The following is a 27,131-nucleotide window of genomic DNA, read 5'->3' on the forward strand; positions in this document are numbered from 1 at the left end:
TCCAGCTCTGATTGGCTGCTGCTTCCTTATTATGCAAATTATTTGCGTAGACTCCTTGGCCGCTGCCTGACGTCATCAGTCACGGGGTCTGGAGCTCAAGGCTCGCCTCAGGGAAAGCTCCGGCGGGAGCCCAGAAAGAGCCGCGCGGGGGCCCTCGAGCCAGACCCCAGCGCCCCGCCCGCTCAGTCTGGGCCTGCCCCGCCTCCAGCCCCGCCCCTTTCTAGCCCGCCCCACCCTCTTTACGCCCCTCCATCGGGGACCCCGCCCCCTGTGCAGCGTCCCCGCCCTCGCCGCCCTGGCCCCGCCCCCTCCCCCTGGCCCTCGCCAGCGGTCCAGGGAGGGGACGGCGGGACAGGCGGGGCAGGCGGGACAGGCGGGACAGGAGGGACCAGTGGGACCCGCGGGAGGGCGGACCGGGCAGGGATATGGCCGCGGCGCCCGGAGGGTCAGCGCCGCCCGCTGGCCCTGTCCCGCGCCTGGGATTCAGCACCGCGGACAGCGGCGTCGGCATGAGCGGGCTAAACCCGGGTCCTGCTGTGCCCATGAAGGACCACGACGCCATCAAGCTCTTCGTGGGGCAGATCCCGCGGGGCTTGGACGAGCAGGACCTCAAGCCGCTGTTCGAGGAGTTCGGCCGCATCTACGAGCTGACGGTGCTGAAGGACCGGCTCACCGGCCTCCACAAAGGTGCGCAGGGTCAGCCCAGCCCTACCCAGCCCAGTCCAGCCCTGCCCAGCCCAGTCCAGCCCAGTCCAGCCCTGTTCAGCCCAGCCCAACCCTGCCCTGCCCTGCCCTGCCCTACCCAGCCCTGCCCTGCCCTACCCAGCCCTGCCCTGCCCTGCCCTACCCAGCCCAGCCCTGCCCTGCCCTACCCAGCCCAGCCCATCCCTGCCCATCCTTGTCCAGCCCTGCCCAGCTCCAATCCGATTAGAGTTCTGCCCAGCCCAAACTCCAGCCTCAACCCTAGCCCTACTTAGAGCCAGTCCAACTCCAGTCTAATACAAGCCTCACTTCAACCCAGTATCCTCCCCAGGTCACAGAGCCCCCAACCCAGAATTTTCTCTGACATGCTCCCTCTGATCATTACTCTGACAGGTTCTGCACTCTGACTCCCAACTTCCTACCCTTCACCTCTTACATTCCAACAGTCCCTGCCTTTCAGTTGGACATCCCTCCCATCAGACATCCCAAATCCTGGAATTTGGAAACTTATTCCACCTTTGAGGTCTCTAATACCCTCAGTCTCCCAAATGCTGGACCCAATCATTCCTGAACATGCCCATCTGGTGAAACCCCACTCAGGCCTAACCATCTACACACATATCTTGGACTTACACCCCTCATTCTGGCCTCCAAGCCCAGACAGCTTCCAGAGCCTTCTTTGACTCTTAGACTGCCAACCTGAAATGCCACAAATCCAAACTTGACCCTTGTTCAGAACCCAGGCCTTTTTAACTCACAAAATCCAATTCCCCTCCCAGGAAGCTCTCAGCTCCAAATTCCACCCTCATGTTTAACAGCAAATCTCTCCTACCCCCTGCCAGAATCACAACATAGTCTGCCTCTTCTGATTTGAGTCCAGAACCCTGACCTCAGCTTGGAACTCCTGCCACCTTGTGCCCCCCCATCTCAGGTTTTCTCTCAACTGAACCCACACTACTTTCATTCTCTAATCTCCCCAGTCCTGTGCCTCATCTTTGCCCTTCCCCAATCCTCCTATAGCTTCCTTCTTTCCCTCCCTTATGGGCTAGTCCTGGACCAGAGCCTGCGGACCAAAACCTCAGTGTGGGTCAGTCTGAAGAAGCAGAAAGGAGTCTTTTCCCGGCCCTTGCTAGAGAAAAAGAGACACCATGGTCTTGTCCAGCCACACCCCTTTCTTTCTGTAGAGAGAGGGAGGAGGCTGTTTACATGCAGAAAAGTCTGTCCAGGCTAGCTGGAGTAAGAGAGCCACAGCCATATGTCATACAAGGATGGAGGAAGGAAATGATTTGAAGAGAAACACCTTTATCTCTCTTCACCTTCACCTTATTTCGGTTTCAGGATCTGATGATGAGGAGGGCAGGTTTACCTACTATCCTCCAAGATCTTTTTAGGATAGAAATGGTGGGCCCTGGGTAATAGCTAAAGGTACTTTCCTAAGGGCTGAGAGCTGTAATCAGGCTGCCACCTCTTTTCCATTGGGAGGGCTTGGGGTGTTCCTAGGCACACTAATATAGGGGTTTCAGGAAAATAAATGCCCATAGAAGGACCAGCTAGGTAGCAGTGCATTTTCTACCTTTGGGGCTGGGGTTATATTAAGTGGGGCATAAAAGGACAAGACTATACTATCCAGATTCCTTCTAATGCAGTCCAGCAATCTGGCTGTCCATCCATCCATAGCAATTTATTTTCTTATTTTCTAGACATTTATTTCAGTATGTAACTTCAAGCTAATCTTTTTAGGCCATCTTTACAAAAAGGGCAGTGTATAGAATACCTTTAATTCTCAATCTTCTTACTCTTTTCACCATCAGTCTCTGAACTGTTTCCTCATCCTCTCTCTCCCTTCCCCCTCCCCTCCCTTCTCTCCTCCCTCCCTCCCTTTCTCCATTTAGCTCTAATTCTTCCTGGGTTTTTTTTCATTCATCTGTCTTTACATGCTTCTCTATCTTTACACCCTTCAATTCTTCCATCTCCATCCCAGGTAGGACCACACAGGCTCCTTTAGGCCACAACTGGGGCCCTGAGCCTTTCAGACAGGGTCCCAGTTCTGATGTCAGCTGATATGGCATGGTGGCAGAAGATGGAGTAGAGATGTAAGCAGAATCAGATGTTTGGTGATTTAGTTCCATACCAACCTGCAACTCTCCAAGGCAGGGTTGCTTTGCAGGATGATCAGGGAGGGTCTCCAAGTCAACATCTTCCCCCACCCTCTCCCCAGCAACAGTGATGTCCAAAAGCCAGTGACTCATTTTCCTTTTGATGGCTGGTACAGAGGAAGGCAGCCACAGTGCTTTGAAAACAACCTCAGCCTAGGAGTTAAGAGACTCCAAACTGTATCTTGCCACTGACACACTCTGGGCTTTAGTTTCCCTATTGATACAATAAAGGTTTGTCCCAGGAGTTCTCTAAGGGCCCTTTCATGCAACAAATGGCAGATATCCACCCACCTTAAGGTGGCACCCACATAGAAGACATGGGAGAGAATGTTACCATTTGCCTTTCTAGTTACTGAGGTCTAAGTGGAAAACTGCACCAAGTTCCTTCCCACATCCATTTTCTCTTCCTTCAGTCTTTCTCCTTCCTACACTCAGAGGTTCTTTTTAGAAACAGATCTTATGTCATAACCCTGCTTAAAACCCTTTAGTGGCTCTCCACTGCTCCTAGGAGAAAAGTCCAAAATCCAGACTGAGGTGTATAAGGCAATAGATGACCTGATCCCTGCATACCTAACTGACCACTCTGCCCTCATTACCAATCTGTAATCATACTAGCCTTCCATACATTTCCCCAACACACTGAATTCTTGACTGAGTCTTCATATGTGCTATTTCCTCTGTCTGAAATAATCACCACCCTTCTTGTCACCTGGTTAAATGCTATTTATTATTGAGAACTCAGTGTGTTCTTTGAGACATTTCTCAACTCTTTGGACTCAGTTACATGTCCCCCATGATCCTTTACATAATCTTCATGAGGGCAGAGAATGTATCTATCTTGTTGCCACTTTATCCCGAAGCCCATCATAATGCCTACCAAAATAAATAAGTATTCAATAGATATTTTCTGAGTGAGTGAGTACTCAATGCCTGTTAGAAAGGAAGAAATCCCTGCCTCCGTGCTTCCTAGCAGGCTACAGGTTCTGAGACTGAACAAAGAGGAGTAGGACTAACCCTTTGGTTCAATTCAGACTCCTTCTCTGCTCTATATCTACTGGCTCTTTTAAAGAAGTCAGATTTGAGGCACAATAACCCTTTAAGAGGCTCTGTCTTGAAGGCTTGGGAGAACTAACAGATCATGGTCCTTGGATAGGATGGGAGATCACTGGAAGTTTTTACCTACAGGAAGCCCCTAAACCAGCCTTATCTTCCAAGCCTCAGATTAACCCATTCCTCGGCTTTAGACTTGGAGGAAGGAAGTGTTAAGAAGTTATGGGGTCCTGAGCTTGGCTCCCAACCCCCCTCCTCCTCTTCTGTCTCCTCCCATTGAAACTCAGTTGGGAGACTTTGTGAGTATGAACCCAAAAAGAAAAGGGAAGGCTGGGATTAAAGCTGAGGGCAAAGTGGCTTAAAGAGGTTTAACCCCAACAGAATTTATGACTGGAGTGATGAGGAGAGATGTGTGACTGGGTGTGAGTAAACATGTTCCCTAGGTAGAAGGCCAAGAGCAAATGAGAGAGTCAGAGGCACATGAATCCCCTTCCTTCCGAGAAGGTAGGAGGCAGAGAAGAAGCAGTGTCCTTAGTTAAAGGAGAGTGGCCTTGAGTTTGTCAATTTAATAAGGTCTTTCCAGAAAGAGTATTTGGGGGTTTCAGGAAACCCCCTGAGCCAGCCTCTTCCTCCCCAGGCTGTGCCTTCCTCACCTACTGCGCCCGGGACTCTGCTCTCAAGGCCCAGAATGCACTGCACGAGCAGAAGACCCTGCCAGGGGTAAGTCCACCAGCGTTGGGGGGGGGGCGGGGGCGGTGGGAATCACCGCAGGCGGGGAACATGCCCTACATGCATGCCAAAGCAGTATGTAGGAGCTGGATTGGAACCAGAAACTAGCAGCAGAATCATCTCTGTAGAAGAAGGCTTACTTGTGCCCTGAGCAGCTACAGGTTCTTTTTATATTCGGTATAATGGCTCAAAGAAATGGGCTCAAGACCCTGGGGCCAAGTGTCCTACCCCATCTTTTAGAAGAGGCATCAGTGTTGTAGGCAATACAATTTGTTCACTTTGGTTAAAATCATGGCTTCAAGTGTCATTTGTCACCGGTGTGTATGCAGATACATAGTTTAGAGGCTCTGCTGGGCTGGTATCCCATTTTCTCCAGTACTGGGGTCCTTGATGGCAGGTCCCTCTGGTCCTCTTTCTGTAATGTTCTCTTTGGGATACCTTGACTCACCAAGATTGCCTTACCCCTGCACCTTAAACACTGGGCTAAAGTTAAGAGAGACCTGATTCTATAAGAAGCTGGGCCATTATGTATCAGTGGCATTTAGTCTGACCTTGGTTAATGGCTAATCACTGGACAAAAGACAAAGTGGGATCTATTGACCATGTGGCAGGAAGAAAGTGGTAATTGTTAGGACCTAGCGTAGGCTTACCAAGAGCCAGCAGTCATACTACCTATCCTCATTTTCTCTTGTCCAAAGAGTGATGTGTCTAGAACAAAAGCCCTATTGAAATTCCCTGGGCAGGTCCACTCTGGTATTATATCCAGTTCTAGGCCTTAGGTTTAAAAGGGTCATTAGCCTACCATAAAGAGACCATGATGGGACATAAACTATATATGGGATGATAGTTTGAAGAAATTGGAGATATTTAGCTGAGAAGATAGGTTTTAGTGGGGGCTTTAATAGGGAAGCACCATAACATAATAATTAAGAGTACTAGTTTTCTAGTCTCAAAGACCTGGATTTGAATCCCAGCTCTGCCATTGACCAGTTTGGTGTCTCTGGATACAATACATAGCTTCTTGAACTTCAACTTCCTCATCTGTAAGGAGTAGGTTATACTAACACTTAATTCACTAGGCTATCATGAGGATTAACTGAAGCTTAGAAAGAACCTGTCACAGAGTAGGATCTCGATACACGTTACTGTTTGGTGTGGAGATAACTCCCTTCAGATTCTGAAGAGGGGTTGGGTTTTCTATGGGTGGCCCCAGAGGGCAGGATCAAGATCAGTGGGTAAAAAGAACAGGCACACTAATTTCAGCTCAGTATACAGAAGTATACAGACAGAAGTCATCCTGTTGAATTCCCTATGCCAAGCAATGAGACAAGTCTTGCCTAGAGCTAATCAAGCTGTTAATGGGGTGTCAGATCCTAGAACCTATCCTAGTAATTGAAGCAATTTGAGCCTCACTCTTGAAGATTCAGTGTCATGTAATGCCAACTTATCACCCTCACCAATCCTCTGTATGCAGGCTCTGGAGTCAGACAGACCTGGGTGTGGATCCAGGCCCCACTACTCACTAACTCTGTGACATGGAGCAAGTCTTTATCTCTCTAAGCCTAAACTTCATCATTTGTAAAACTGAACTCATAAGGCTGTTATAATAATTAAATAAACTAAGTCATGTAAAGTGCTTGGCAGACATTAAGCACTGAATAGTTAGCTGCTGGTGGTAGTAGTAGTAATAAGGCAGCATTAGTAGGAGGAGGAGTAGAAGTCATTATTCATCCAACCATAGTAGTAAATGACTTCTGCTGCTCAAATTAGAATTATCACTGAGACAAACTAACATTTCATGTAGGAAACAACGTGGTAAAGGTGAAGAGACAAAAGGAACAGGATGGGTGTAAATGAGGTTGGAAGTGTGGAGGAGGGCCCACGTGAGCATGGACCTGGCCACAGAGAAGATCTACAGAGGGCAGTGGTTGAAGAGGACTTTGGGTGCCAAGGCTGAGGAGTTTGGATTTTATCTTGAAAACAAATGAAAGGCACTGAAAATAATTAAGATGAACTTTGGGAGAACAAAACCCCTCCTCAACCAGCCACAGGGCTCTACAAGATAAGAGGTAACTGGAGGACTCTGTGAGGCTGAGGGCACCTGATATAAGGGGTTTTAAGCCCTAGACTACTGGAATAATTTCTGGGGGAGAAAAGAGAAATAATAAAAGGCAACATTTGTTGATTCCAGAACTTTACATGTTCGAAGTCATTTAATGCTCTATGAAAAAGGTTTTGTTATTGGCAGATGAAGAAATCGAGAGATAAAAAACAAATGAGATGCCCAAGGTCATGTAGCTACTAATGGGAAGATCTGGGCATTGAGGCCAGGTAGTCTGGCTCCAGAACTCATTCAGTTACCTGAGCCAACTTGGTGACAGACAGGGGTCTAAGGTTCTGGAGGTTTTGGTGACTGAATATATCTGCCCTCTCCCATCCTTTCATCTGCAGTCTTCCAACGTAGCCTGGCTTCCTCTGGTACTGCCAAGATTGGTTTTATTCACCCTCCCCAGTTTAACAAAGTGAAAATTAATATTTAATTCTCCTAAATGAAAATCAATGGCTCTGTTGGCCAGCCCCAGCAATGTCCGTGACATCAATCTTTCCTCTGGGCCTGCCAGGGGTAGTAACAGCTTTAGTCACCTGGCCTGACGCCCACCAGCATGGAGGGAGGAGGTTGCCCAGCTCTTTGCAAGCACTGGGTCTTGGGCACAGCTGCCATCTGCTGGAGAAGCAGGAATAAGATCAATCTGGTCTCCTGGAGACAGGCAAGACTATCACTGGAACCAGGAAATGTTGGGTCAACTCCAAAGAGAAAGCCTAAACCCCCAGGGAAAATTTCATGGTAACTGCTGGGAGTGGGACATCCCCTTGGTTCCCCTACCCTGCTCTCTACTAATTTTGGTCACCTATCAAAGCTTGGCTCCTTACTAAAGACTACCTTCAGACTTTAGTGGTCTGTCCCGTCTTCTGCAGCTCCTTCCCCAAGAAGCTGAAACCACTTCTTTCAGCCTCATTTTAAGTTCCAGAATCTACCTGAGGAAGGTGAAGCCCAACCTCAGCCCCACCTTCAGAAGGTACCCTCTTACTTGTCTTTCTCCCTGCTTCTGACCTCCTTTCCCTTGGGCATCCAACCCTTCAAGCACTGTGAAAGAGATACACATGACTGAGCACATTTGCTTTTTCAGGTTATGCCCTGCACAGAACAGTTTGAGTAGAAAGGGCAGATAGGGTCTAAAATCCAACCATGCTCTACTAACCAAGCCATGTGCTTTAGCACAGGAATGTGTCTGTCCAGAAGATGGGACACATTTTTTCTAACTTGCACAAAGGCACTTATGTGCTAGCAGCTACCCAGTGAGTGAGTCTGAGCCTTTGCTCTCAAGTAGCTTCCAGCCCAGAAATAACTTATTGCATCTCAGTGGGGTTTACATCTGACCATGTAAAAGAAGCATCAGGAGTGAAGAGGGAGGAGAAGCGTCATAGAGGAGATGCTATCAGAGCTGAATCATGATCATATGTCATCATATTTGGTGGTCTAGAAACCTAAAAGACAAAGGCCACTTCTGGAATTCTGGGGACAGTGTGAGAACTCGCAGGGAAGGTGTACAGCAAAGGTGGCTAAGGCTCCACATGAATGGAGAGTATTGTGTATGGTGGGCAGCAGGGAAAGCAGGACCCACAAGTTTTTACTGCCAATCTTGGGATTGGGATCTTGAACTTTATTGGGAGGCTTGCAGTGAAGAACCATTGGAAAATTTTAAGCATGGAAGACTGAGGGACTAGTTTTAAAAGATCACTCAGGTTACAGTGTGAAGGTTGTTTTGGAGAGGAAGCAACATTGGAGGCAGGATGACTCTTTAGAACACTGTTGCTTGAGTGCAGATGAATGATGACGCTGACCTGGAGCTGGTGAGAGGGCAGGAATGGGGAGAAGAGGAGGGACTTGAGGATATCCACATAGATTCTAGAACCCATGGAACTTGGTAGTAGACTGAATTAGAGGAGAGGGTGAGGTAGAACGAAGTGCTGAAAATGGTGATATTTGCTTTTTCTCTGCTTCACCCTTCCCTGCACCCATGACACCTCTCTTATGCTCACCAGCGGTCCCTTCTTCGGGAAAGTTCTGATAAATACTCTTCCTGTGGTGGGGGAGGGGCTGAGGACATGAGTGCTGAGTGGAGAGAGGAACTGAGGTCAGGACAGAAGAGCCTGAAGAAGGCAATGCTGAGCCTAAAGCCAGGAATTTTAGGCAAGTCAAGGAGAAAGAAGGGGTGGAGTGTTGCCTTCCCTTTATTAATGGGGGCAGAAGGACTAGTAGGGTCTCATGCCTATCTGTGCTGCCTCCAACCTTCCTCACTTCACTGCCTGGCATAGGTTATTTTCTTCTTTTCCTGACATTCTCTCTCTTAAGAATGGCTGGTTCTGAACGAGACAAGAGCCTGGACTCTACCTAAGAAAATTTCAAAGGAATAGGTGCTCAGTCAAAGTCAAGAGCTCAACCGAGCCTAGCCAGTTTGGCTCAGTGGTTAGAGTGTTGGCCTGTGGACTGAAAGGTCCAGGGTTCGATTCAGACCAAAGGCACATACCTTGGTTGTAGGCTCGATCTCTGGCCCTAGCTGGGACATGTGCAGGAGGCAACCAGTGTGTCTCCCTCACATTGATTGGTGTGAAACACATCTCATAATGTGTGTGTGTGTGTGTGTGTGTGTGTGTGTGTGTGTGTGTGTGTGTGTGTCTTTCTCTCTCTTAAAAGCAATGCAAAAAATATCCTTGGGTGAGGATTACCAAAAACAAAAAAAAAAGCTCACCTGAGGTTCCATGACAAGTTCTTGGCCAGAGAGGCAATGCTTTCCTTTCTCCAAAGGGAAACCATGATTATCTCACCCCACTCCTACATCTGATCCTGTGGCAGGAACAAGACAGGGCAGGGTTGACCAGACAGTTCACGTGGACGACCCTTTTTCTCCTCCAGCAGCACAGAGTACACTTAAATCCCGGGTATCATCCCTAACCACTTCCCAGTGGAAACTGAAGGCCCAAAGCCAGATTCTGTCCTTATTCTGTTGGGCTCCTCCCCTGTGGACTTCCCCAGCACCTTCAAACTCCCAAACTGCCAACTCCCCCAACACCTGAGAGTCAGCCAACATTCTCTCCTCTCCTCTGTCCCCACATCCACTAGATTAACTGGACTAGAACTTTAGTCCAGTTAATTCTTCCTAAACGTGTCTTGAATCTGTCCATTTCCTTCTGCCCTGCTCCAGGTCACCCTCACCCCTTACCTGTATGGCTGATTTTCCTGCCTCTAATCTTCCCCTTTCCAATCTTTTCTCTGCATAGTGACAGCTCATAGATCTTTCATAAGATTATTCCCCTACTTAAAATCCTTCCCTGGATCCCGATTGCCTTTAAAATACAACAAAGTCAAAATTCCTTGTCACGGTTTTCCACACAAAAAAACAAACAAAAAAAAACCCATATTACATCTGGTGCACCTACTAAGATCTAGACATTGTCATTTTTTTTAAAGTTTTTTAAAAAAAATCTTTATATTGATTTCAGAGAGAGGACGAGAGAGATAGAAACATCAATGATGAGAGAAAATCATCCACCAGCTGCCTCCTGCATGCCCCCTACTGGGGACTGAGCCCACAACCCAGTCATGTACCCTGACCAGGAATCGAACCGTGACCTCCTGGTTCATGGGTCAACACTCTACCACTGAGCAACACTGGCCGGGCTAGCCATTGTCATTCTCACCACAACCTTCCAAAGTAGAATCATGATCCTCCTTTTTACTAATGTGGATCCTGAGGCTCAGGGACCTTAGAGAAGTTGACAGTGATGGAGCCAGGATTTAAATCCATATCTGACTCTAAAGTAATTTTTTCTATGCTTTCTACCTCCATGCCAGGTGCCCACCTTGTTCCTTATTTAGACTGGTAGCTCCCTCTCCATACCCAAGGTATCTGGGGTGCTCAGCTTGCAGCCCTACCTCTCCCATTATCTCCACATGGCCCAATCACTCCAGTCCTGCAAATGACCTCCCAGGTCAAATCTGCCTCCTTCATAAAGCTTTCCCTGAATCAACCTCTCCAGCTGGAGTAAGCTTCTCCCAGAGCACATTACCTTGCACTCCTCCTAAGGCCCTGGTCCCTCTGTACCCCACTACTTGTGTTCATGTCTTAAGAACAGAGTTCAGCAGCACAATGCAAAAATCATTGACTTCAGTGCCAGAAAGAACTGGGGGCAAATTCCAGCTCAACTACTTACCACCATGTGATCTTGGACAAGTGATTATCCTCCCTTAGCCTTAGCTTTCTCATCTATAATATGGGGACGATGGTATTACCTTGCAGAGCGGTTAGAAGAAATCTAGAAACAATGTATGTCAAGTGCCCCAGGAAGGTCCTGGTGCAAACTATAGGCTCTCAGCAAATGGTGGCATTATCTTTTCCTCTGTGAGACTTTGAGGACAAAGTTCCTGTGGTCATTGCTGTCTCCCCTAAAGGGCCCAGCCTGGGGTTCTTCACAGAGTTCAGAAAATGCTGGTAACATGCCCAAGTGGTGGAAAGCCTAGGAGCCTCTGATTCCCGGGCTCTGCCAGGTCCATGTGGGACATGTACATACCACCTAAGGCCCACTCTCCATCAAAGAATGAGGGAGTGAGGGAGTGGGGGAAAGGAAAGGGGTGTCCCCCAGAGCACCGATGAGCTCTCTCTCCCCAGAAACCTAGCCTGGGGAGGCAGCTGTGGTGGAAACCACTGCTGTCACATGTGCTCGTCACTCTAGGCTCCAGAGACAAATGCTCAGGATCTATTTAATAAAATAATGATGGTCTTCCTCACCTTCATTGTCCCCAAACCCAGGCTTCTATTATTCTTTCCTTTTTCCCTGCTACTCTCCTCCCTGCCTTTCCTTCTTGACCCCTTACTTCCTCGTTTCCTTCCCATCGCCACCAGTATTTCTCTCTTTCCTCACCCCTTTCTAGGTCTGTCTCTTACTCTCTCACATCATTTCTGTCTTCCAATGTCTCTTCATCTCTCCCTGTGCTTCCATTCTCCATGGCTCTATCTCTTGGTCTCTCCTTCACAATCACAGGTGGCCATGCCCAGGGATGGGTCCTGTCCTCCTTCCTCCTGGTCCCTGGTCCAGGCCAGTCCAGACCTGTCCAGCTCGCCCTGATCTGCTTGGATTGATCTGTCATCCCCTCTAGACCGCAGCCTGAGTCCTGCTGGTGTCTCGGTCCCCACTCACAGTATGGTACACTGTAGGTGCTCCACCACCAGGGGGTGGGTGTGTCAGAGCAGATAAGAATCTGAGCCTTGGGTGGGAGGGAAATAGCACTGATTCAAGCTTGGCCTGTTTTCCTTTCCTTTTTTTAAAAATAAGCCCTCCCCACTTCCCACCCTCAAATTTTATCCAAAGGAAATTGCTCAGCTGTGACTGCCAGGGCATTACCATGGTTACCGAGTAGCACTTGTGGCTATGGTAACAGGAAGCTGCCTGTTGTCTCAGCAACAAGCACATTGGTAGGGGATAAAATGGCCCCTGATTGGTGCAAAAACTGCATTTCCTGAGAGGAGGGGGTCAGATCATCACCTTCTCAGGCCAGATGGGCATCAGTACTCCTTCTCCATGGCCAGGAAGGCTGCTGTTCTTTCCTGCTGGCACTCAGCTGTCTGCCCCCAACAACAATTCATCACATCCTACGCACCCAGCTCCTGGCAGTTTACAAAGACCTTTCGTGTCCCCATTATCTTATGTGATCCCCACAACACCTATGAGAGCAAGGTGAGATGGGGATTCAGTCATGAATTCTCTCAGGGTGGTTGGGGGATGGGAATGTGTGGGCTGTAGTATATTTACATCACCTAGGAGCTTTTACAAATTATACAGTTCCCCCAGCTTGAGAGTCTCGTATGGTTCCCAGGTGATTCTTATCCACCCCTGATCAGGGAACCCCTAAATTAGAAGGTAAAATTGGTTGGTGGGAGAGGAGATGGAGGGAGGAGTCAAGCTGGCTTTCAGATTTATAGCTTAGATAACTGCAAGAATCAGGTTTGGGCAAGAAAATCAACTCTAGTTTGGGTGTGTCAAGTGGAAGGTGTCAGAGGGACTTTCTGGTGGGCATGTCCAGCAAATAGTGGGGCACATGAGTCTGAAGCTCAGAAGAGAGGGTGGGTGGGATATGCAGGGCTGAGTCGTCCCTGTAGAGATGGTAGCTGAGGCTGTGGGTGTGGGTGAGGTTATCCAGGAAGAGTGAGAGGAGCAGGATGAGCGGGTCCTGGAGCACTCCGACATCCTCAGGGGGAAGGGCACCCAGGGAGGGGATTGAGGGGTGGAAACTACGGTGATGCAGAAGCTTGGAAAAGGCTCTCCCCACTTAACAAGTTGAATTAGAGAAGGTGGCTTACTGGAAGTCATACAACCATTAAATGGCAGAGTCGGGGATAGACAGCACTAAGTCTGATTCTCAGATGGTTTAACATAAATGACACAGAATTATATTCTACTTGAGGCATAAACCACAAATCTGCAATTATCAATTCTACTCTCCCACCTAAAGCCTTTAAGGAAGTCCAGGAGCCAGAGGGACAGGCCTCACAGGGTCCCTGCCTGGAGCCCAAGGCAAGAGAATCTCTTTAGCCTCCACTCCACAGTCTGCCCTGCGCTCACCACTGAGCTTCCCATCACCCAACCTTTCAGGTTTTAAGCACCTTCTAAATTCCTAGGTTTAAGAGAGAAATCTTGGAGAAAATGTATAATCCCAGTGTGAGAGAGGTGGAGTTCAGAGTTCAAAGGGCCAAGGCTTAGATCCTGAGGAGTCCAGGGATGGAGAAGCCAGGAGGCCCGAGGGCCAGGCAGTCATGCTGACTGGGGGTGTTGGTTCAATGTCTTTCAGATGAACCGTCCAATCCAAGTGAAGCCAGCTGCCAGTGAGGGCCGAGGAGGTAATTTCCCTGCCTGACAAACCTCAGGGTATCACCCATGTAGGGGATGGTGGGTTCACTCCTAAAGTCTGTCCTACCCATAGTTTATTACTAGAACCTCCTTGGGTCAGGGGGACAAGTGGGGTCCAGAGTTGCTCAGTTACAGAAACAACTTAGCCATCCCAGCTAGGACTAAGAAGAGATGAGCCCTGGCTGGTGTGGCTCAATTGGTTGGGCATCATCCCATGCACCAAAAGGTTGCCAGGTCGATTCCCAGTCAGGGCACAGGCCCCAGGTTGTGGGCTCAATCCCCGGTAGGGGACATGCAAAAGGCAGCCAATTGATGTTTCTCTCTCCCCCTCTCCTTTCCTCTTACTCTAAAAATCAATTTTAAAGTCTTTAAAAGAAGAAGAAGAAAAAGGGATGAGGTCTCAGGGTCCCCAGGCCCAGAAGAGGCAGACAGAGCCTGCACAGATTCAGGAGGTAGAGGATGGAAACTCTTGTCCCCTTACCCCTAGAGAGAGAGAGTTCTTGTTTTTCCAGGTTCTTCTTTGTCTGTAGAGTAAAGCTAGAGTTCTTCTCCTTTTCTAGATTATTCTGATTGCAGAGAACCCTAGGTTGGGACACTCATTCCTTCATTGCAATTGCCTGGTTATTCATGGTCAGAGATGAGGCTGGTATAACAGACTTTGTAGGCCACATTTAGGAATCTGACTCTATGCTGAAGACCATGGAATGACTTTGAAAGTTTTTTAGCAGCACTGTTTCCTGGTGCAGAAAGGCCAATCAATGCTCCTTAAGAACAGGAGGGGTTGAGAGCCTGGGCTTTTTGACAACCAGCTGTGTTCTGGCCATCATGCTGGAAAAGCAATGCCAGCATCTGGTGTCAGTTCTTGGTGTCTTTCTCACTCTTGGATCTTACATCTGCCTGTGTCCCTCCCTGACGTCTACTGACTCTCTCCCTTAGATAAGAATCTGCCTGCCTTACTCAAGATCATCCATGGATTCATTAGGAGAAAAAAGCTTCCCAAGGTCAGGGAGAGAATGGAATCCAATTGACAGACATTTATTGACCCCCTACTAACTTTGCATACCTTCCCAAACTTCATGTTCAGTACAAGATGTTCTGGAGCTCCATGGTTTTATTGTAGAATTAGTTCTTCTAAGAAATCCTTCTTTTATCCTTTTAGATTCTCTGACCTCTGGTCTCCAGTTCTCAGTTTCTGGTCAAGATGTTATCAGCCTTTCTTTGCCTGAAGAAATATTACCAAGCTTCCTTCCTCCCCTCCACACACATATCTCCTTTCTTATCTCATTCTTCCCAGACAGGTCTTTGAGAAGTTCCAGGTCACATACCAAACCTCAGGTTCACTTGTTCCAAGAATTTCTGCTTGAAATTTTGTTAGGCATCAAGGCCGTTGTTGGCTGTCTTCTATGCCCTGCCCCCAAACACTAGACAGTCCCACAGCTGCGAGGCCCGCTGAGAGTACCTGAGTATGCGAAGAGGCAGACAGGTTGGGATGCAGTTTATTCAACCATCCAACCAACATCTTCTGAGTAACTTACTCCACATTAGAAATACAGACTTGAGCAAGGCAGACCTGGCACTTGGCCTCATGGAGCTCTGGAGCGGTGAGGGCATATAGACAAGTAAACAATTGGTTACAATTCAGTGTGATTGGTGCTTTTCAAGTCCTGGGGGGACTGTCGGGACACAAACAAAAGGTACATAGCTTAGTCTGGGAGGTCAAGGTGGACTCCCAGAGGTAGAAATATTTAAGCTGAAATCTCAGGGATGAACAAGTAGTCAGTAGAACAGGAGGCGGGGGAGCTGGAGACAAGTGTTTCAGGCGCCAAGAACAGCACATCCAGAGCTCCGAGGAACATGATGCATCGTGGAGTCTGGTTCCCGAACAAAGCTCATGGTGCCGGGAGCTCTCCTGTTGTTTGGAGTCCAACACATCTTGTCAGGGTGAGGGCAGCTGCACAAAGGAAGTCTCTGTGCCAATAATGCTTCTGCTTGGTCTGGCCCATATGTCCTGGTCATCTGGGACCCGACCAGTGGTATCAGCCTGAGTTTTATCATTTCTCCCTTCAAGTTTTTGTACAAGTTTTTCAGGTGTCACATCATTGACAAATTCTGTGGATGTGGCGTCCCACTAGTGTTTGTCTAGTGTTTGTTTATATTCAGAGCAGCTCAAGAGATCAGAAGAAGCAAATCTGGCTGAAAAGAGGTCTACCTGGCAGTAGAATTCATAATTTTAGTAGTTACACGTTACACAGATATTTCTTGACAAGTGGTGGGTCTTAAGGAGCATGTACTCCAAGTGCATCCATAGATAATCCTTCTTACAGGTTTGGGTGACAAGATCTCTCAGTTCTTCCCTGCTCCCACTCTGAGTTTCCCTGCTATACATTTGAGAGAGAGGAAGCACATGTACTAAGTCTTGGGCCTTTACAATTTTTAAGTATTTTACTACCAATTGATCTGTGTTAGATAATCTTGTTACTAATTAAAATGTGTTCATTTTCTTCAGTGTTATCACCTATCTCCTCTAAAGTGAGTTCTCTGCTGAATTTTAACACAAACTAATGTTCTAGAAAGCCAACTTTTAAAATGGTACTGGACTTTGCTTTTGAAATGTAACATTTGACACCAATGTGGGATATTTGGTACCATTCAAGTCTTATCTCTGTGATCCCAAACATTCTATAAGCCTTCAGAGTTAATGGTCACAGCTGTCCTGATATATTTGAGCCTGTGTGCCTGCATATTTTTTATTATTCCTAAATTAAATCCCTTAGTTTACAGTTGATTAATAATGATTTCTCTATCTGATAAGAATACTGGTATCAAAGTAGGCATAATCCAAGGGATATCAAGGCAAATGTAATCTTCCAAAATTCTGCTGTGTTCTTCTGGAAGTGATTATTAGATTTTTCTTCCCATAAAATAGGGGTCACCAACTCAAATGTTACAGGAGTCATGTAAGTAACCCTAAATGGGCAAGACTGTAATGATTTAATTACAAAATTGCATTTTAATTATATTAAATGTTGCCAACTAACTCAATTTTTTTTTTAAATTTTTTTTTAACAATTTTTTTTTAAACATATCTTTATTGATTTCAGAGAGAGGAAAGGAAGGGAAGAGAGAGAGAAACATCAATGATGAGAGTCATTGATCGGCTGCCTAGCCCGAAACCTGGGCATGTGCCCTGACCGGAAATCAAACCCAGAACTCCTGGATCCTAGGTCGATGCTCAACAGCTGAGCCACGCCCAGCCAGGCACTAAATCAATTTTTAAAGTGAACCAGCACTACGAGAGTCTAAGCAAACCTATCAGATTTGCTTCTTTGGCCCAAAGACTTCCATTCTTTTCCATCTGCCAAACAGGAGTATTCCATTGTACACAAAAATGGTTACTTTACATTCTGTCTTGAATTTTGATGCCAGTGCAACAGAGTAGAGTTTCTCTTATTTTAATGATAGACATGAGGTTTGTGGTTGAAATATCCTATATTTTAAACACATTGTATATTGTATTACTTTTAGAAGATATTAGCAACATGCACATTCAATGCTTACAATGCAATAATAGTAGCAACACAACAGGATCTGCCTGATAGGAGGTGCTGGGGTCCTCTTCTTCCATGGCCATCCCATGTAGCCTTGGTAGCATTTGGAATGCCAGAGGGTCATCCAGGTCTTCATGGACTATATTATAGCAGCCTTTTAATGTATCCCAGCCAGTTCTAATAAATTCTGCAGCTAAATTCACACTGTTCGTATGTACTCTTAAAGGATAATGCATTTAATTTTCCTAAATAAAATCATCTTGTAATATACTGAAGACACCCATTTTTTACAGTAAACATACATAGTGCCAAAAACATTTCCTTCGGCATTTGGATTTATTTGAATGTAAACATTAAATATTTGGCGTGCATAAAAATTCAAGGTTCATACATTTAAAAACTTTAACCTCAAATTATATGAGGTCAGAGCTAGAGATCCCGAAATCTCACAGACAATGGTAATTGAATAGGTCTATTTTATTTTGCTCTTCAGCATGAAGACTGGGGTTAACTTTTCTTAACTTACAGTATTTCTACTATGTAAGCACTAAAAAAATAAGTTAAATTATAATTACCAATCTTATAGAAAAAGCATTTTTCAGTGTTAAGGCAAAATCTTCAAAATCATTGAACTCTTGTATATTTTTTCCTTTTGTTCAAATTTCATAGCATAAAATCAATAAAGTTATAAATCACAATGGTGATTGCTCTGCTTGTTCCATTCCCCAACTTTGCTGTATTTTTAACTCAGCAAATATTTCTATATCCAAGATTCCTAAGGTACAGAAATAGGTTAAGTAATCAATCCGTGCACTGTTTTCACTTTATTTTTTTTAAAGATTTTTAATTGATTTTTAGAGAGAGAGAGAGAAACATCGATGTGAGAGCAGTGGGACAATCGGCTACCTCCCATATTACCCCCACTGGGGATCGAGCCCGCAACCCAGGCATGTGTCCTGATCCAGAATCGAACCAGCCACCCTCAGTGCACAGGACAACACCCAACCAACTGAGCCACACCGGCCAGGGCCACTTTACTTTTTTTAACTAAAATTTTAAACATTCTCTGAGGTGAGGCATCTCTATTAATCTTGAAATTGGTTTAACTCAAAATCCAATTATTTGTCTTCATATCAAACCCCCATCCCCATCCTATAATTGTTAAGTATTTTCTGCCTGAATTTGCAAGGGGTGGTTAAATATCAGCCTAGCCTTAGCCAGTTTCGCTCAGTGTTTACAGCATCGGCTTGTGGACTGAAGGTTCCCAGGTCCAATTCCAGCCAAGGGCATGTATCTCAGTTGTAGGCTCAATCCCCAGCCCTGATCTGGGAGCATGCACAAAGAAACAATAAATGCATCTCTCTCACATCAATGTTTCTCTCTCTCTCTCTCTTCCTTCCACTCTCTCTGAAAAGCAATGGAAAAAATATCCTCGGGTGAGGATTTTTTAAAAAATTAAATATCAGACTAGATTTTGAGTATTAATAAATGTATATTATTATCTAGCTAGGTGAGTCATCTTTTCCAAATTTTCCTAAGATTCTATTTTATTCAGTGTTTAACAACTAAACTTTGAATTCAAGTTAAATTTTGACCTAGAATTCTTAGAATTCCATAATAGTGGGACATGTCCTCTGACCGAAAACAAATATGAACCTTAACAACCACTCTTCTATCAATCAGTTTACATTCATATATGTCTTTGATCCTTATACTTACTTAATTCTAAAAAGTATTCTTCCGACTAAGACCTGGCTGGATAAGTTTCACAGGACTGCTTAAGACTTTACTCAAGTTGATGTTTCACGTCCTGAAATGCATTCCACCTCCAAAGGTAAAAAGGAGCACTTTCCTTCAGCTTGACCTAGGGTGGATTGTCCAAAGCTGATCGTGGTAACACTTTTGGGCTGTGGGTATTGCTGAATCTCTTACAAGCCCTTCAGGTCCGGGTGTACATCCTGCAAAAAGAAAAGGCATCTTGGGAGGCTGAGATTCTTCTCTTTTAAGGGAACCTGGAAGCCACGCTGGGTTTACCTTTCTTACCTCCTGTTTCTCCTGGATTAGAATAATGACACAGTTCTTTTTTGGTCTAAGTCCTGATTTTTCAGCCATCCTTAAAGCCCTTCTTTACCTTATTTTATTTTTTTAAATTGTGGTAAAATAGAGATAACAAACTTTATCATCTTTACCATTTTTAAGTGTACAGTTCAGTAGCGTTAACTATATTCACACTGTGTGCAACCAATCTCCAGAACTTTTTCATCTTACAAAACTCAAACTTTGTGCCCATTAAACAATAACTCCCCATTGAGCCTCCTTCAAGCCCCTGATAACCATCATTCCACTTTCTGTTTTTATGAATTTGACTACTCTGGATACCTTATGTAAGTGGAATCATGAGGTACTTGTCTTTGTAACTGGCTTATTTCACTTAGCATAATGTCCTCAATGTTTATCCACATTGCAACATATGTCAGGATTTCCTTCCTTTTAAAGCCTGAATAATACTCCATTGTAGGTATACGCCACATTTTGTTTATGTATTCATTGGTTGATAGACATTTGAGTTGCTTCCTATTATGGATAGTGTTACTGTGAACATGAATGCTTAAGTATCTCCTTGAGACCCTGTTTTCAATTCTTTTGGATATATATTCAGAACTGGTATTGCTAGATCACATGATAATTCTATATTTACTTTTTTGAGGAACCACAATACTGATTTTCATAGTAGCTATATCATTTTACATTCCCCCCAACAGTGCATAAGGGTTTCGATTTCTCTACATCCTTGCCAAAACCACTAGGGTTGTTTTGATTATTTTTTTATAACAGTCATCCTAATGGGTGTGAGGTGCTAGCTCATTGTGGTTTTGATTTGCATTTCCTTAATGCTTAATGCTGTTGAGCGTCTTTTCATATGTTTGTTGGCCATTTGTATATCTTCTTTGGAGAAATGTCTATTTAAGTCCTTTGCTTATTTTTAAATCCAATGATTTGGTTTATTGTTGTCGCTGAGTTATAGGAGCTTTCTGTATAGTCTGGATATAAACCCCTTATCAAATATATGATTTGAAAAATTGTCTCCCATTTTTTAGATTGCCTCTTTACTCTGATTCTGTCCTTTGATGCACAGTTTTAAATTTTGATGTTGTCCAATTTATCTATTTTTACTTTTGTTGCCTATACTTTCAGTATCATGTCCAAGAAATTACTGCCAAATACAAGGTCATGAAGCTTTTCTCCTATGTTTACTTCTAAGGGTTTTATAGTGTTAGCACTTATGTTTAGATCTTTGATCCATTTCCAGTTAATTTTTTATATGGTGTAAAGTAAGGGTCCAAATTTATTCTTTTGCATGTAAACATCCAGTTTTTTTCAGCACCATTTTGGCCATGTATGCTAGGGCTTATTTCTGAGCTCTTTATACTATTCCACTAACCTATATGTTTGTCTTTATGCCAGTACCACATTGTTGGATTACTGTATCTTTGTAATAAGCTTTAAAATCAGGAAGTGTAAGACCTCCAACTTGCTTCTTTTAAAAACAGATATGTTTTTTATTGATTTTAGAGAGAGGGGAGAGAGAGAGAGAGAAAAGAGAGAGTAAGAAACATCAATTGGCTGCCACCCCCACGGATCAAGCCCAAACACCTACAACCTGGGCTTGTGCCCTGTGAATCAAACCAGCAACCTTTCAGTGCATGGAACTAGGTTCAACCAACTGAATCACACCAGCCAGAGCACAACTTGCTTCTTTTTCAAGATTGCTTTGGCTATTCAGAGTCTGTTGAGATTCCATACGAATTTTAGAATGGATTTTTCTTTCTGCAAGAAATGTCATTGGGATTTTTATAGAGATTGCATTAAATCTGCAGATCACTTTGGATAGTGTTGACATCTAGCAATATCAAGTCTTTCAATCCACAAACAAGGGCTGTCTTCCATTTATTTACATCTTTAATTTCTTTTGGCAATGTTTTGTAGTTTCGGAGGTACAAGTCTTTTGCCTCCTTGGTTAAGTTTATTCCTAAGTATTTTATTTGTTTTGATATAAGTGAAATTATTTTCTTAATTTCCTTTTCAGATTGTTAACTACTAGCATATAGAAACACAACTGACTTAAAAAATAAATTTTTTTAATCCTAACCCTAGTTGTTTTTTCCATTGCCTTTTTTTTTTTTTTTTAGAGAGAGAGTTGAGGGGGTGGGCAGAGAGAGCAAGAGGGAGAGAAACATCAATGTGAGAGAAACACACCGATTGGTTGCCTCCCGCACATACCCCATCTGGGCTGGGGATCGAACCTGCAACCCAGGAACCTGCCCTTGACTGGGAATCTAACCCATGACCCTTTGGTGCTCTGGCTGATGCTCTAACCACTGAGCAACACTGGACAGGGCCACACTGACTGTTAATTTTGATTTCTGCAACTTTGCTTAATTTGTTTATTACTTCTAAGAGGGATGTGTGTGTGTAAAAGCCCTTCTTGATGCTCATCAGATCTGACCAGATGTTTGCCCCGGATGCTTCCTTCATGCTCATTCCCAGTCTTCTTTGGCTCCTTATGCTTCAGTTATCCCTAAGAATGTCAGGGGAGAGATGCTTTGCTCCAAATGCTGCCACCAGCAGAACCTCCTGGGTTGGTATATGGAAGGAAAGGTGGACCAGTATTTTTAGGATGTGTTTGGTGGTTGGTGGTTGGTATCCCAATGCTGAAACCTTGCCCCTAGCCTGTTTGTACAAACATGACATCCCATATGTGAGGAACCCAGAAGCCAAAAACTTGAAAGCACCTCAAGAATTCCTCTGGGACAACTTGAGGCAGGGCCTCCTTTCTTAAATAGCATCTTGGTGCCATTCCTGAGGAAGATGGAGTGGACTGACAGTGGGCTCCCAACCATTTGCTGTATTAGGGTCCCTGACTTGTATGACCAGCTTCACAGAGATGGGCCTCTTGGGCCCAAACAACTTGGTTTGGTTTCAAAACAGTATTTGGTAGAAGAACAAGGAGTACACATTGGATGTCAACACGAAAATGCAGTTCTACCATTCCACTGTGTGTCTTTCCAACTATGTCTCGACTTCACACTGATGCTATCTTTCAATTGCTCCCACTTCAGGAAGGTTGAGCCTCACTGTCTCATATTCCCATCTTTCTAGGGGCCCATCCACCCACCCACGGGATGCTTTTATTCAGACATTTCTGACTTACCTCTTACAGACTTCTCTTTTTTCTTTTTTTTACCAAACTGGTCCAGAATTGAATTATCTGGACTAAATCACATCGCTATCTCTCCCTGGAGACATTGATGAGTCCTCCAAATCTTGAGGGCTATGGATCTGGGGACTATTCCCAGGGGTCTAGCCTGTACTTGTCTTTCACCAGGTCTCTTAAGAAATGTAACCCACCATTTCAGGATCGCCTAAGGCTGACAGTCACCATAACCCAGATCATCCTCCTGCCAGACACCATTCAGGTCCCTGTAAAATGGCAGAGTACCAGGATTCAAGGTGATACCTGGGAAACAGGCAGCACAGAGCCCAGCCTATACCCTGGCCTCATTTTAATTTCAAGTACTGTACAGCCCAGCAGCCCAGAACCATAAAGTTCATGCCTTGTAATGGAAATGGAAATTTGTAACCTGGGAGATTCTCACTGGAAAAGAAGGATCATAGAATTTCATGGTCTGTGACATGACCTTGAACTGACAGCCATCCACAGAAAAGATCAACAAGAGGGAGAGCAGATGAAAGATCAGACTACTGCCCACGGAACTGTCTTTCCCATCCTGGGGACTCTATCTTAGCTTCGACATCTCTTTTCCTACCTAGGGCTATCTGAATGCTCTTCCATGTGGCATGACACCTTACCTAGGTACAGTCACCATGCTGTAGACCCTTCCCAATGACACAGCTGCACTATAAACCAGGCGTCATGAAGCCTATTTAAGCCTTGGGACCCTGGAGGCCCTAGGGTTTTCTCCAGCCCTTCCTGGGCCTTCTGCTGCCACATGGGCAAACTTTAACGTCCTACTTCAGACCAATCACTCCTGGGTTTGTCCCCAGAGGACCGAAAGCTGTTTGTGGGGATGCTGGGGAAGCAGCAGGGCGAGGAGGACGTCAGACGCCTGTTCCAGCCCTTCGGCCATATCGAGGAGTGCACTGTCCTGAGGAGCCCCGACGGCACCAGCAAAGGTGACTTGAGCTACCCTCGGGATCTCCTGGTGATCCTGCCTCACTCTGGGCCACGTGGCCCTTTGGCCTGAGCCACCCGATCCCTCTATCCTGCCCCAGGCTGTGCCTTTGTGAAGTTTGGGAGTCAGGGGGAAGCTCAGGCGGCCATCCAGAGTCTGCACGGCAGCCGGACCATGGCGGTGAGGGCGGGCGCAGGGACTGCGGGTGAGGCCAGGGGGTGGGGACGGGCTCCTCCTCCCCCGTGCGACCAGCGCCCTAGGAAAGGCGCCCGGCCGGGCCAGGGCTGGGTCTGCACCGGCCACCGCGGCCTCGCCTGTCCTCCGCAGGGCGCCTCGTCCAGCCTGGTGGTGAAGCTGGCGGACACGGACCGCGAGCGCGCGCTGCGGCGCATGCAGCAGATGGCGGGCCAGCTGGGCGCCTTCCCGCCCGCGCCGCCGCTGCCGCTGGGGGCCTGCGGGGCCTACACCACGGCGGTAGGTGCGGGCGCCCGGAGCGCAGCGGCCTGGAGGGGGGCCGGGGGCGGGGCAGCTGCCGACCGCCGGGCCCTCCACATCCGCCCCTCTTCCCTCCCAAAGATCCTGCAGCACCAGGCGGCCCTGCTGGCGGCGGCGCAGGGCCCGGGTCTAGGCCCGGTGGCCGCGGTGGCCGCACAGATGCAGCACGTGGCGGCCTTCAGCCTGGTGGCCGCGCCGCTGCTCCCCGGGGCAGGTACTGAGGCGGGGGCGGGGGGGGGCGGCCGGGAGCGGGGCGGCGGCCTGACCGCGCCGCCCCGTCCGCCTCCTGCAGCCACCTCCCCCCCCGCCGGCGGCCCGGCCTCGCTTCCGGGGCTCCCGCCACCCATCGGAGCCAATGGATTCGGCGCCCTGACCCCTCAGACCAACGGGCAGCTGGGCCCCGACACTCTCTACAATAACGGGCTCTCCCCTTACCCAGGTGGGCCCCCCGCTCCACCAAAACCTCCCCGAAATGGAGTGGGGAGCGGGGGGTGGGGGGTGGTTGAGGAGCGGGGGCGGGGGGCCTCCTTGGGAAGGGATTTCTCCTCTTTCCCGGTTGCTTTTCACTCCACCCTGCCTGCCAGCCGCCTTCACTGTGGCCCTGCGCCCCTCTCTCCCCAGCCCAGAGCCCCTGCGTGGCTGACCCCCTGCAGCAGGCCTACGCTGGGATGCACCACTATGCAGGTTTCACTGGGCTCTGCGCAGCCTGGGAGGGTTTGAGGGGCCCCAGAAAGGAATAGGGAAATGGGAGGGGGCGGGGGGATATGCTCTTTTCTGACGAGTTGACCCTCCCATTCCCCAACCCCTGGCCCAGAACGACCTCTCTAAGGGTGAGGGTTACTGTGGACTAGGCTGAATTGGTCAAAGGTGGCCAGGCAGATGGGGCCCTGCTTGGGGGATGGCTCCTGAGGTTCACTGCCCACTCCCGCCTCTGTCTCCAGCAGCCTACCCATCGGCCTATGCCCCAGTGAGCCCAGCTTTTCCCCAACAGCCTTCAGCCCTGCCCCAGCAGCAAAGAGAAGGTGAGGGACAGGGCTGGAGATCAGGGCCTGGTGGGGCTGCACTCAGGATCCCTCCCCTGAACCAGCCCGTTACTATTCCTGCAGGCCCGGAAGGCTGTAACCTCTTCATCTATCACCTGCCTCAGGAGTTTGGTGATGCAGAACTCATACAGACATTCCTGCCCTTTGGAGCTGTAGTCTCTGCCAAAGTTTTTGTGGATCGAGCCACCAACCAGAGCAAGTGTTTCGGTAAGCTGAGCCCCATCCCTGCGCCTCTCCCACTTCCAACTTTGAGAAAGCCATAAGTCAATGGTTCCCAAAGACTGCGCATATAGCACAAAGCAGGCTCAATGTTGGGGCTAAGCCCAGACTAGGAACAAGTGGAGTTCAAGATATATCTGGGAAGGTCAGGTATCTGGAATATATTTCACCAGGTCAGGCTTTAGAGTCTAGCCAGGACAGGAGGTGTCTGGGTCTGGGACCAGAGATCCCTTCCAACTCCAACTGCAGTTAAGAGGACCAGAATGGGAGCTGTGGAGGCAGAGGGTCAACCCATGCTAGGGAAAGACAAGGAAACACCCCAACCAACACACACACACACACTCACTCACTCACAATTGCTTCCTGTCCTTCAAAGAATCACACTTTTATGAAAGTGTGAATTCAGTCCATTTGACCATGTAAGTATGAGCGTGTGTGTATGTGTATGTGCAAACAATGGAGGGTGGATGGGGTATATGTTTGATGGAGCTGAGAGGGGCAGAGAGAAGAAGAGCTGGTCAGAGAGACGGGGGGCCCTGCCAGGCAGAGTTCCCAGCTAACCCCTGTGCCCAAACCCCCAGGGTTTGTTAGCTTTGACAATCCAACCAGTGCCCAGACAGCTATTCAGGCCATGAATGGCTTTCAAATTGGCATGAAGAGGCTCAAGGTCCAGCTAAAGAGGCCCAAGGATGCCAACAGGCCTTACTGATCTGCTCTCACTGGCCAGCCACAGAAAGGTGAGTCCTAAGTGGACCCCAAGCAGATGGGGTCTAAGTGATGGAGGCCCTCTCAGTGTTTTGTTCTTTTGGGGATGTTGGGGCATCTGTCTCTGAAAAAGTCTGGGAGAGAAGAGCCAGGAGTTAGGAGGAATCCTCAGTTGGAGACTTGTGTTTTTCCTTCAATTCAAGGACTGAGATAAATTAGACAACATTCCTGTCCCCATAGTCTGGGAGAGACAATTAACAGTAAGATCCAACCAGTTCTTTTTACTCCAGAGAGAGCCACAGAGGGGCATGGTAGTAGAGAACTTGTGTTGAAGGAGGGCAGAGGGGGATGGAGAATGAGAGTAGAAAAGTAGATTTGGGCAAGCTTGTGAAGGGTCTTAAAGGTTATGAGTTTGGACTTTATCCTGAAGATGGTAGAGAACCATGAGGAATTTAAGCAAAGAGGGAACACAATGTAAGGGCTGGGGAAATGGCAGTTAATATGGAGGCAAGGAGAGAAGCAAGTACAAGAAGAGAAGCAGGACCTGTGGGGCCTGGTGGGTGATGGGGAGGGAGATGACAGGCTCTGTTAGGTTTCTGGAGGGCTAGCTGCCTGCAACTTTTAGAGATCCTGTATCTCAGAAGGTCCCCATGGCCCTGCCTTGCTTGAGCTACCCCAGGGAGCCCTCTGGGGTGGGTACTGGGCTAGGGCCTGCTGTAGCTCTGCTCCTCTGGAAGAGAGGCCCAGGCACTCACCTAAGATATAGCTGACAGGGCAAGCTGCTCTTCTTATCTTGCCCTCCAGACTGATTTTTGCCTCCACCCCCCGCCCCTTATCAATTAATACCAACAGCAGACACTGAAGAGTGAGAAGAAAGGAGAGGAAAAGCACAGAAACACTTCAGCAGCCCTTCTTGAAGGAGAAGCCGCAGACGGAGGCGGGTTGGACCCAAAGCCAGCGCCTGGGACTCGGGCCACTTTAAGGATTGTCTTCATCAAATGAGTTGTTCTATGCCTGTGGCATAAAGCTCACGCTGGCAAGGCATTTGGGGCTGGCTGAAGATGGACGGTTGAGGGGAACCAGCAGAGGGCCTTGGGGGTGCCAAGGGCTTCTCTGCAAGGGAAGCCTAGATTTACTTTGCTCAAAATCATATCATTCCTTAGAGTTTAGGGACCAAAGGACTACTGCTTTTTAAAGAATATATATATATGTATATATATGTGTGTGTGTGTATACATACACACACACATATGTGTGTGTATATATATACACACACACACAAGAGAAACACAGAAGACAGTAGAGAGTCTCATAAAAGCTGCCTTT

The 27,131-nt window shown here is 47.2% G+C and overlaps 1 protein-coding gene across 32 annotated transcripts; it reads left to right on the forward strand.

The window, feature by feature from the left end:
- The first annotated feature begins 425 nt into the window (after positions 1-425).
- CELF6 (CUGBP Elav-like family member 6) lies at positions 426-25,831 on the forward strand. Of its 32 annotated transcripts, XM_087824509.1 has the most exons (12): positions 426-687; positions 4,546-4,628; positions 13,543-13,591; positions 23,216-23,344; positions 23,444-23,523; positions 23,671-23,817; positions 23,920-24,052; positions 24,131-24,277; positions 24,460-24,522; positions 24,780-24,860; positions 24,945-25,088; positions 25,682-25,831. In XM_087824509.1, exons 1-12 carry the CDS (start codon positions 426-428, stop codon positions 25,807-25,809), a joined length of 1,446 nt encoding a protein of 481 aa, XP_087680635.1. In that variant the 3' UTR covers positions 25,810-25,831. The 32 variants fall into 32 exon arrangements, with proteins under 32 accessions (XP_087680635.1, XP_087680634.1, XP_087680637.1 ...); XM_087824508.1 differs by having other exon boundaries at positions 24,783-25,088; XM_087824511.1 differs by lacking the exon at positions 24,780-24,860.
- The last annotated feature ends 1,300 nt before the right edge of the window (positions 25,832-27,131 follow it).

The sequence above is a fragment of the Miniopterus natalensis genome, chromosome 1 (assembly GCF_054644295.1).
Source record: "Miniopterus natalensis isolate mMinNat1 chromosome 1, mMinNat1.hap1, whole genome shotgun sequence".
NCBI classification, from domain to species: Eukaryota; Metazoa; Chordata; class Mammalia; order Chiroptera; family Miniopteridae; genus Miniopterus; species Miniopterus natalensis.

What these genes read in the sequence shown, in the direction of transcription:
- CELF6 (XM_087824508.1), top strand. Translation starts at nt 426, where the DNA reads ATGGCCGCGGCGCCCGGAGGGTCAGCGCCGCCCGCTGGCCCTGTCCCG. An exon ending in TGCCAGTGAGGGCCGAGGAG is followed by an intron (nt 13,592 to 23,215) that starts GTAATTTCCCTG and finishes GTTTGTCCCCAG; the next exon opens with AGGACCGAAAGCTGTTTGTG. An exon ending in GCCGCTGCTCCCCGGGGCAG is followed by an intron (nt 24,053 to 24,130) that starts GTACTGAGGCGG and finishes CGCCTCCTGCAG; the next exon opens with CCACCTCCCCCCCCGCCGGC.